The sequence below is a fragment of the Gossypium arboreum genome, chromosome 4 (genome assembly GCF_025698485.1).
Source record: "Gossypium arboreum isolate Shixiya-1 chromosome 4, ASM2569848v2, whole genome shotgun sequence".
NCBI lineage: Eukaryota > Viridiplantae > Streptophyta > Magnoliopsida > Malvales > Malvaceae > Gossypium > Gossypium arboreum.
In genome coordinates, this window is record NC_069073.1 from 103,156,856 (window position 1) to 103,168,459 (window position 11,604).

The following is an 11,604-nucleotide window of genomic DNA, read 5'->3' on the forward strand; positions in this document are numbered from 1 at the left end:
ATTTATTCTGATCATAAAAGCTAATGTAGCCAGGGCATCGGCCATCTGATTCTCATCACGTGAGAGATAAAAGAAAGTGACGTCATCAAACTGCTCAATTAATTCCAAAACTAACTTTCGATAACTGATCAATTTGGGATCTCTCGTCTCCCATTCCCCTTTGAGCTGATAGATCACCAATGCAGAGTCTCCATATACCTCTAGCACCTTGATTTTACGATCTATGGCTGCATGAATTCCCATGATACATGCCTCGTACTCTGCCATATTATTTGTGCAGTCAAAATCCAACTTGCATGTAAACGGATAATGATCTCCATTCGGGGATATCAGAACTGCCCCAATTCCATTACCAATGACATTTGATGCTCCATCAAAATTCAATTTCCAAGAAGAATTTTCGGATGTGTCTTCCTCGGTAGTTGCCACATACATTAAATCTTCATTGTGAAAATCAAGGTTCAGAGGCTCATAATCTTTTAGGGCTCTACTGGCCAGAAAATCTGCTATGGCACTTCCTTTAATGGCCTTCTGGTTCACGTAGACTATGTCAAACTCAGAAAGCAGAATTTGCCATCGGGCCATCCTTCCACTCAACCCAGTTGATTCCATCATGTACCTTAAAAGATCTAGCTTCGAAATTAACCACGTCGTATGGTACAACATGTACTGCCTTAATCTCCAAGTGGTCCAAACCAAAGCGCAACATAATTTTTCAATTGACGAGTATCTCATTTCACACTCAGTGAATTTTTTACTGAGGTAATATATCGCCTTTTCCTTCCTTCCGATCTCATCATGTTGGCCAAGCACACATCCTATTGAACTGTAAAATACTGTTAAATATAATATCAGTGGCCTATTAGGACTAGGCGACGTCAGCACTGGAGGGTTGGACAAATAATGTTTAACTTTTTCGAAAGCTTTTTGGCACTCATCATCCCATATACCTGGATTGTGTTTCTTAAGGAGACGAAATATGGGGTCACATTTCTTTGTTAGTTGTGAAATGAACCGAGCAATGTAGTTTAATCTTTCTAGGAAACCACGAACTTCTTTTTGAGTACGGGGTGGAGGCAGTTCCTGTATAGCTCTGACTTTGTCCGGGTCAACTATAATTCCTTTTTCACTGACAACGAAACCCAGTAATTTTCCTGACCTGGCTCCAAAAGTACATTTCGTCGGATTGAGTTTAAGTTGAAATTTTCTCAACCTTAGAAATAACCTCTTTAAGACCTGTAAGTGCTCATTTTCTATTCGAGACTTTGCGATCATGTCGTCAACGTAAACCTCAATCTTTTTATGCATCATGTCATGAAAGAGGGTTACCATAGCCCTTTGATACGTTGCTCCTGCGTTCTTCAAACCGAATGGCATCACCTTATAACAAAACATTCCCCACAGGGTTATGAACGTAGTCTTTTCCATGTCTTCAGGATGCATCTTAATCTGATTATACCCCGAGAATCCATCCATAAAAGAAAATAGTGAGTCGCCTACCGTATTATCTACTAGGGTATCAATGTGAGGCAAGGGGAAGTTATCCTTTGGACTAGCTTTGTTTAGATCTCTGTAATCCACACACATCTGCACTTTTCCATCTTTTTTAGGGATGGGGACAATATTAGCTACCCATTCTGGGTAATTAACCGCTCGTAAGAAGCCAGCATCAAATTGCTTCTTGACCTCTTCCCTTATTTTCACTGCCACATCGGGTCTCATCCTTCGGAGCTTCTGCTGTACGGGCTTACACTCCTCCTTTGTAGGGACACGGTGTACTGCAATATCGGGGTTTAAACCTGGCATATCTTGATACGTCTACGCGAAGACATCTTTGAACTCTCGCAATAATTCGATAAGGTCCTGTCTTGTTTTCTTTTTGATGCAAGTGCCAATTTTCACCTTCTTTCCTTCTTCCAAGGCCACGCTCCTAATTGTCTCCTGGTAAGGCAGAATTTGTTTCTTTTCCCGCTCTACCATCCTCAATAAGTCTAGAGATAAACTATAATCCTCGTCATCTTCAAAATCCTGAGATCCCTCTAAGCACAAACCTTGCTCTAAAAGAGATTCAGGGTCTATATCAGTACTACTCGTGTCATTGATATCTAGGGACCTGTTGCAAATATGAAAGAATATCCAAAAATGAATCTAAGAATAGCTTATTTGTAACATGATAATGAATGAAAAATAGAACAAGATATTTGCTCAAAGAGTGATGAAAATGCATTTCTCTATTGAAATAACGATGTTTAAACATGAGCCTATTTCAGAAAGATTCTTATTGCTCTAGGCTGAAACAATAAGTATGTTCTGAACATTACTTTGAATTTGCTCTAAAAATTACAGGAATCTCTTCTGCAGTCCAATTGTTCAGCACACTTCCAGGCACGTAAGGCCGAATACCCAATAAGTTTCCTTCTTCCACTTCTTCTCCAAGTATAGCATTAATGCTCAGGCTATCGAACATGTCTTCAAAACATTCTTCCCTTGTCATCCCGCTCTCCAGATAAATTATTCCTCCTGACACAAAAGTTTCGGATATGTGGGGAAAGCTCATCGGCTCCCATTTGATTTCTGCCCCACTTAAACGTGCTCTTTGTCTCTCTTGTCTCTTCTCTGCTTCCTTCTTTTTTTGTTTTGCATCCGGCTTATATCCCAAGCCAAAGTAATCCTACTTATCAGTCAAGACTAGTACCTCGACCCGTCCATGTAGATACTTTCCGAGTCCTCTTCCAGGCAATGCTCCACTTCCAACCATCAGTTGTAAACCCATTTTCGTAGCACTGGACACTTTGGGTATCAAGATCTTACTTCCCTCTATAATAAAAGTGGCATTCACAAACTCCAACAAACGAAAAGAACACTCCAACGCCTCATCATCCTTCTCAATGTATGGTGCATCACTGGTAACAGATGCAATAATATCCTCTTCTGCGTTTATTGTTATCAATCGACCCTCCATTATCAATTTCAACTTTTGATGCAATAATGACGGTAGTGCCCCTGTCGCATAAATCCAAGGCCTCCCTAACAGGCAATTATAGGAGGGTTTAATGTCCATTACTAGGAAATCTACCTCATATATATTCGGACCAATTAAAAGAGGTACTTCAATCCTTCCCATCACCTTTCTTTCAGTCCCGTCAAATGCTCTCACCATGTTCTGACACGTCTTCATGTGAGAGTTGTCTATTGGTAGCCTATTCAATGTAGATAAGGGTAAAACATTCAGTGCTGACCCATTATCAATTAGAACCCCCGGCACAGTATACCCCTTACAACGGGTAGTGATGTGTAAGGCCTTAGTAGATCCCCTACCCCCCGATGGTATTTCATCGTCGCTGAATGAGATGAAATTGTCTGCGCTTATGTTATTGATAAGGCGATCTAGATTGTTTACTGTGATGTCATTCGCAACATAGGTCTCATTTAACACCTTCATTAACGCATTATGGTGTATCTCCGAGCTTAAAAGCAAGGTCAGTACCGAGATGCGAGCTGGCTGTTTGTTTAGCTGCTCCACGACACTATATTCACTGTGTTTTAGGAATTTCAAAAATTCTTTTGCCTCATTCTCAGCTATTGGCTCCTGAACAAGTAGCTCCTCCCCTTGCTTTAATAAAGATTTCCCTCTTACTCAATTGGCTTTAGTATGGAAACCTACATCCTGGGCTTCCCCTTGCGTGTTGACCTGGTTCTTCCCTTCTGGGATTGTCACATTACAATTATAGCTCCAAGGTACCCTCTTGCTATCCTTATAAGGGAAAGCAGCGGGTTTCTGTATCACTATTCTTGGTGCCTTAATCTTTGGTTGTGAAATAATTACTCTTGGCCGATTAATCTCACAGTCTTTTCCTAACAACCCTCCTTCCGAGGTGCATACATCTCTCTCTTCTACATATTCAAAGAATTCTAGCTCTTTGTTGTCCATTAGTTCCTGTATTAGGGCCCTAAATTCATCACATTCCTGGATCTCATGATCCTCCTCATCATGGAATTCACAATAGTTCCCTATTTTCTGGGGTCTATTTCCCAAACTCTGCGTGATTAACCCTCTCTTCATTATTTCCTTCCAAACCTCTCTCAATGATGTTCTTACTTCAACCATAGTCATTCTAGCTCTCTTCCCGGCATTCTCAATTACTGCATTTACCCCCTTGTCGGCATGATTGGGTAACGGATTTTGCCCGCCAAATGACTCATCGAATTTTATGATGCCCATTTCAAGGAGCTTTTCCACTAACATCTTAAATGCGGTGCAATTTTCTATAGCATGTCCTGTGATTCCCGCATGGTATTCACATTGGACATTTTCATTGTACCACTTGGGATACGGAGGTTGCATGAGTTTCAGGTAAACCGGGGATACAACATGTGCATTAAATAAAGTTTGATATAACTCTTTATATGTTACTAGAATAGACGTAAATTGGAGTTTCTCCGTATTCCGCTTTGTATCAGACTCTTGCTTTGATGAGGCTTGCTGACTCGCGTTTACTATTCTCGGTTGATTCACAGTGATCGGTTTTGCACAACTCCTACTTACATTGTTTACTTCATTTTCTCTCTTTCGTGGGACCGACTTCTTGGTGCTCTCCCCAGCTTCTATCTTCTGCACCTTATTGCATTTTCTATCATCTCACTGGATATTACTATATCCAAAAAGCTCTTGGTTGCGCCTCCTAGCAAGTGATTGATGAAAGGTGATTTCAGGGTATTGATAAACAACATGGTCGTTTCCTTCTCAAGCAGTGGCAGTTGAACCTGCGTAGCGATTTCTCTCCATCTTTGGGCATATTGCCTAAAACTTTCGTTCGGCTTCTTTTCCATACTTTGTAAAGTGATTCTATCAGGCACTATATCCGTCACGTGGCCATATTGCTTCATAAAAGCCTGTACCAAGTCTTTCCATGAACTAATTTGGCCCCGATTCAACTAGTTATACCATTTCGCCGCTGCCCTAGTCAGGCTATCTTGGAAGCAGTGGATTAGTAACTGATCATTATGGATATATCCTGTCATCCTTCAACAAAACATTATGATGTGAGCCTCAGGACAACTGGTCCCGTTGTATTTTTCAAACTCCGGCATCTTGAACTTTGGAGGAAGTACTAGGTCTGAGACCAAGCTCAGATCCTTAGCATCAATCCCACCGTGATAATTAACATTCTCTAACGCTTTGAACTTATCCTCAAGCCACTTGCAATGATCCTCTAGCTGCTTTGGGATCTCCATTCTCGCCTTTTCCACTTCTACTGCTTCATCGAAATCGGGGACCCTAGGATTCGCCAAATTATCCTTGGGGTTAGAGATTGAGCCTATTGGGAAATTCATCGGGACTGAAGTACCAGTTTGACACGGAGATTTAATGTTAATAGATACCCTAGGTTGTGGCGTTTGAATGCCCGCCGGGGTAAAGCCTGGGGGAACAGAAGGATCCTCATCATTGTTTTCGGTACCAATCATAGGACTCTTTCCTTTATTCGAAGCTCCAGCCAACATTTGTTCAAATTGGTTTATCATGTTTTCCTGGGATTCTAACATCTGATCTCTCATGTCTTGTTGTATTTTGGCTAACTGCTCCTGCATCTGTAAATGCAGTTGCTCTTGCATTTCATTCTGTATCTGTTCCAATTTCTCTAATCTTTGGTCCATGGCTCTCGTTTTCCTTCGCGTATTATAGTGGTGCTTAATCGGTGAACTTTCGCGAGTTTCCAGATTAACTTCAAAAAAATATTCTCAATTAGAGATCTTTTTATGAAATCTAATGCATATGATATGATGTAAATGCAAATACATGAGATGAATGCAAAAAGAAGACGTCAATTCTGATCCAATTCCATTTAGAAAACTTTACTTCAAAAAACAAAATCCCTTACATAAAACGGATTACATATATGGCTTAGCCCTAATGCTCAAAGTCTTTATTTTCCTAAGAAGGGAGGCTAACTCTTGCCCTCGTTCTGACACTAACTCATATTTGGCACTCAGCACATCTGCCTGAACTACCAGAGTCTGTAAGTAATCAGCCACTTCTCATATTTGGATTATAGCTTCGCCCATGAGGTAATCTCTATCCTGGTCCTGATCTTGAGATCGATGAAGTTGCTCGCTTAACTGACCGTTATTTGCTTCCAGTCGTTCAATTCGAAGCTCACAATTCTGAAGTGTAGACTCCAGTTCTTCTACTTTTCCTTTCAAATCCTTGATCCTACTTAAGCTGGCCTTTAATTCAATCACCGAGTTTCGACTCCGATGCTGGTGTAGTGCCTTCTCTAACTCAGCTACCCGGGCCCTTAACATCTCCTTTTCATTTTGACTATCATCCAAGCTTTTCTCTAACCCAACCTCTCGTGCCTTAGTATCATGGAACTTCTTCTTCCACTAATCAGTTTTAGCCTTTTCTTCTTGGATCTCTTGCCTCCACTGTTCAAACTTTTTACCTAAACCAGTATTCTTCACTGATGCACGATATCTCTTGTAATATTCCTTCAAGCTAGCAAGGTCCTCTTCAACTTTTCTCTTTCCTTTTTTCAAATTCTCGGCCTCTGACTTTTGAACATCCACATCCAGCTTCAAGTACACCTTTTCCACTTCCAACTGTTCTATTTTCTTTTCTAACTCCAAACTTTTCTTTTCAAAGTCTTGCTTTATAATTTCCAAATCGGAGGGGACCACTCGTAGATATTCCTCTATCGGTCGAGCATCTTGTAGATTTGGCCTCAGAATGTTATCATTAACCCTTCTTCTTTCCCATTCGTTATACCCAAGGGTCACCATCGGGTTTACAGCAACTCCTTCCATCCGGTAGGTTCGGTTCCAGGGGTTACAAATCTCTCTAACCTTTTTCTTGTAATTATCCCCTTTATAACAAAACTCGCTTTGAGCCAGCCCCTGTGTTGCAGGTATGAATTGCCTTGACCTGTATTGCCTTGATACGAGGAAAGGGGCATAACCAATACCTCCCCAAATCCCTAACAAAGGAACCCAATCACAATCTCCACACCTGAAAAGAATCTCACCGGGAACCATCCAAGGGGCTCTCCACTCGATATCATCCTTTTGAAGATTTTGCAGTATCGCCATCCATCTCTCCTCTGATATATCGTCCTTCCTCGACGTAGCCGCAATTTCCTTCAAAGGAGAGAAATTTTGGAGGAAGGGTTGATAAAAGACCTTCTCCGTCTTCCAGAAATGGCTATTGAACCAAACTAATAAAAGCTGTGCACATCCAACAAATTTTCCTTCGCCCGCTCTTCGACATGCATTCAAAGATCTGAAAGTCTCTGCTAATATTGCAGGAACAGGTGTGATCCCTTTACCAAGTTGGTCAAATAAATTGGTAACTGCTTCATCTATATGCCTTAAGGCCTTAGGGAAAACCACCAGCCCATAAACACTCAAAGCAAAGACGTCAACTCTTCTCTTCATATCAGGATGCGTCAGAATCAGCTCTCTCAAACTTACCCAAGTGTACACTTCCCATCACCCTTCTGTTGGACTCGAGCCACAACCAACTGCTCACTCATCCCGGTAATATTCATCAACCTCTTGACGAAAGTTGGGACATTGACGATTCTAGAATAAATCTTGTTGGTTTGAAACTTCGGACATCGCAGCAAAGCCTTATATTCTTCTATAGTAGGTGTTAAATCCACCTTTCCGAAAGTAAAACAGCTGTAAGCAGAATTCCAGAATTGAGCCACGGCTCGGAACAAATGCTTATCTACCTTAATATCAAGAAGATAAGACATATCACCATAATTATGATAGAATAACTGCTTCATCTCACCATCCCAACGACTCCATATCTCTTTCAGCTCCCTAAGATCATTTTGTGCCACACTAATATAGGTAAAGTCTCATAACTCCGATGTATACCCCTTCGCCAAACTGTCACCCTTCTCTAATTGTGTATTCTCTGACCATTTCTGGGTAAACGCATTATATTCCACTTTATCAGAGAATTCGCTCTCCATGGAAAAATTTTCTATTACTAACCAAACCATAAATCGACACCTCATTTTATGAAGAAAATGATATGCAATCACTATTTAAGAAAAAAAATAGGTCAGAATCATGTATATAAAATAAAAATCAAAGCAATCAAGCACCTACTTCGGCAATCGCTAGGTCTCGGTGTAGTTCTACCTAAGGCAGGCTCTTAAGGCGTACTATATGTGGGTTGGTTCTAGAGCAAAGGTACCTGAACCCATAGATTCCTTGATCCTCACCCATTATAGGCTCATACGGACCAAGTTCAGTTCAGGGGAATACATTTCCCTATGGCCATGCGGAGGTGAAAACCTCACGAAGACATAGGTACGGATGCATTCCGGAAGCGACCCCCTAGCCCATGCGGAGGTGAAAACCTCACGAAGGCATAGTTTCTCACTCCCACTTAAGAGGTGCGACCCCAATGGTCATGCAATATGGTGCAAAAACATATCAAAAGTACATTCAACAAGGACACAGAAGATGTAATGCGAAGATCGTGGATTTTTAGAAAAACAAACTTCAAATTTTGACAAGACGACAAAAAATAATCAATTTACAGCTCGACTCTCTTTATGGGTCCCCAGTAGAGTCGCCAAGCTGTCGAAACCATTTTTTTTAAAAACGGGGAATCGACTTTTGAAAACGAAAATTTGAGGTCGCCACCAATCCTTTTTGTAGTGTGATTGGGCCACCTTATAAATCATTTTGGTCTACGAATTTTGAGAAAATAGGCTCGGGAGTCAGTTACGTATGAGGAAGGATTAGCACCCCCAATACACCTAAAATTGGTACTCTATTGATTAATTTATGTCTTAATGTCGAAAATTAAAGATTTGAAAAAATTTTAAAGTACGATCATCCTTTTTGAAACATTTGAGTAAATTAAACATGAGTTAAAGACCATCTCGCTTCAAGGTAAAACGTCACGTCCAATATGGTAGGACATATCGTTTTCGACCCCCGATTATGAGCTTGTCTTTTATTTAAAAATTCGAGCACTTTATTTTTTTAAAAAAGGGTATTCGGATATTTAAATCAAACGTAAAGCCACAACCCAGTACGGTAGGGCATGATTTTTCGAATTTTTTAAATACAGAACACTGCCTCCACTTTTCAAAACTTAGAGAAATTCAATAAGAAGGATATTCGAATATTTGAATCGAACAAAAACCGAAACCCAATACGGTAGGGTACAATTTTCTGAGCTTCCAAATATCGAAAATTTCCATTGTTTAGGAGAAAATTTAAAGAATAAATCGATTAAGAAGGATATTCGAATACTCAAATCGAATAAAAAACGAAACTCAGTACGGTAGGGCACGTTTTTTTAAAACGATTAAGTATAGAAAATTGCTTTTATTAAAAACTATTTGGGAACAAAATGTTGAATAAAATACTTAAATCGAATAAAAAAGACGAACCCAATACGGTAAAGCACGTTTTTTAAAACGATTAAGTATAGAAAATTGTTTTTATGTTAAAACAAGTTGAGAATGCATTATGGAATAAAAGAACTAAAACGATTAAAATTTGGGGAGGAAAAAACGATAAATAATGATGGATGACATAAAAATGACAATATGAGAATCATTCTAACCCTATATTAATAAAAAAAAGTTTTAGTAAATAATAAAAATGGAAATAACAATAGTCATAAATATGATAATATAATAAACATGACAATAATGGCAATATATCAATAGTATTACTAAATATAATAATAATAGTAAAATTATAATAATAACAATGCTAAGCTAACAATAATTATAAATAATAAATAATAATAAGTATAATAAACTAAATTTAAAATAATTAACTTTTAATAAATATAATAAAAAATGAATATCATATAAAGATAATTTAAAAAAGTAACCCAAAATAATAATAATGTACAATAGTAGTAAAAAAGATGATAAAATAATATAATAAGTTAATGAATTAATCACCAACTTGAAAAAGGTTCCAAGCAAAATACCCAAATAAAATATCAAGCTTTAAAATAAAATGAACAATACGGAAGATAGGAAATTTTTAAAACATTAAACACTACTATAGGGTAACACCAAAACTTTTAAACAAATAATGGATATAAAACTTAAAAAAAGTAATATATTAAAATAGTATCATACGAATGAATTTTAAAATCAATGCCATAAAATAAATAATGTACATGGAATTAGACATGTATTAAAATATAAAATAAATAAAAAAATAAATAATACAATAATACATAAATAAAATTCCAAAAGATCAAGCAATATGCAGAGTGATATATATAACATTTAAGTAAACAATATGTGAAATGAATAAACCTAATATAAATAATATATAAAAAAGGGTAATGATAATATACAAAAGTGTTTTGGGGAAAAAATATGCACATGAAAAAAACAAAACCACGAAATCAACAAAATAATACAAAATTATATGTTAAATAATATGCTCTTATTTTAAAAGGGAAAAGAAACTTCATTGTAAGCATAACAAAACTAAAGGGATAATCTATAAATAAAACTAATCATTTAAATAAAATTGCGGGCCGAAATAAATGTTCTCTCAACTCATGCACTCATTTTCTCCTCTTCATCAGACACCACCTCTGTCAAAGGTCCCATGTGCGATGGCCACCGACGACATGAGCACAACTCCGGTAAGACTTCTCTCTTTTATACTTTCTCTTTGTTTTGGATCCGAAAAAAGAAAAAGGAAAAAAAAAACAGAAATAAATTACAGCAAAAGCTCACCTTCAAAAAATTCTTTTAGTTGTTCTCTACTGATTCTGTGTTTCTTTTTGTATATCAAAAAACGTCCTCCCCCTTTTACAATGAAAAAAATGAAGGCTTTATAGCCAAAATACAAACAGTTTCTTCTTATTTCTTTGCTCAAGTCGCAGGTATAATGGATGTGGGGCGTGGGTCGTGCTTCACGCTAGTTGGCCGGACATGCGAGGTGGAGTGCGTGGTGGTGGAGAACATGGGTAGTGGAAGCATGGAGGCAGTTGGAGGCTAGGGTTTTGGCTGAAAATGTTTTGGGGTTTATGGGTTAGGGTTAAGTATTTGGGCTTCAAAATTGGGTCTGTTTTTGGTCTTTGGGTTTTGTTTTTGGGTTAAAAATTTGGGCTTTAATGGTAAATGGGCCCGGGCAAAAATTGGTACCTACAATAGCCATCCAATTTTTGTTCTTCTGCTTGCTTTTCATGGAATGAATGGCTTTCTAAGCTATAAGCACATTCTCCATGATATTCCTTTCGGCAATGAATCCAGCCTGCTCTTATGCAATAATATTTGGAAAAATGACTTTAAATCGATTGATGATGATTTTCATTACCAACTTGTAAAGCATTAAGCATAGAATAATTGGATTAAACTGAGAAAAACTTTTGGGATTATGAACCTTAGGAATAAGAACAATTAAAGTATTATTCAAATCTAAATCGATAGCTTTCGCAAAAAAAAAAAAAAAACCAACTTTACCCTGTTGCAAATCACTTCAACCTGAAAGAACTTCTACTGATCAGGTTCCTTTCTATATAACCTCTGGAAAAACTTGACCTCTTCAACCTTCAGAGTCTCCTCTTCAAAAATCCATTCTCCATTATCATTTTTT

General features: G+C 38.0%; 2 protein-coding genes across 2 annotated transcripts; both read right to left on the bottom strand.

Annotated features, from left to right (window-relative positions):
- Positions 1-1,818: 1,818 nt before the first annotated feature.
- On the bottom strand, positions 1,819-5,655 carry LOC108459067 (uncharacterized). The gene is made up of 5 exons (XM_017758431.2): positions 5,050-5,655; positions 3,665-4,618; positions 2,696-3,613; positions 2,322-2,647; positions 1,819-2,113 (listed from the first exon to the last, which is right to left on the bottom strand). Exons 1-5 carry the CDS (start codon positions 5,653-5,655, stop codon positions 1,819-1,821), a joined length of 3,099 nt encoding a protein of 1,032 aa, XP_017613920.2.
- Positions 5,656-6,384: 729 nt separating this feature from the next.
- Positions 6,385-7,431, bottom strand: LOC128291601 (uncharacterized). The gene has a single exon (XM_053026787.1). The coding sequence runs from the start codon at positions 7,429-7,431 to the stop codon at positions 6,385-6,387; it is 1,047 nt and encodes a 348-aa protein (XP_052882747.1).
- Positions 7,432-11,604: the final 4,173 nt, after the last annotated feature.

Bases quoted from the DNA above. Each gene is read 5' to 3' on its own strand.
- LOC108459067 (XM_017758431.2), bottom strand. From the start codon at position 5,655: ATGGACCAAAGATTAGAGAAATTGGAACAGATACAGAATGAAATGCAA. The intron at 4,619-5,049 runs GCTCACATCATA...AAATGCAATAAG, and splicing joins ACGGGACCAGTTGTCCTGAG to GTGCAGAAGATAGAAGCTGG. The intron at 2,648-2,695 runs GTACTAGTCTTG...TTGGGATATAAG, and splicing joins ATCTACATGGACGGGTCGAG to CCGGATGCAAAACAAAAAAA.
- LOC128291601 (XM_053026787.1), bottom strand. From the start codon at position 7,431: ATGAAGAGAAGAGTTGACGTCTTTGCTTTGAGTGTTTATGGGCTGGTG.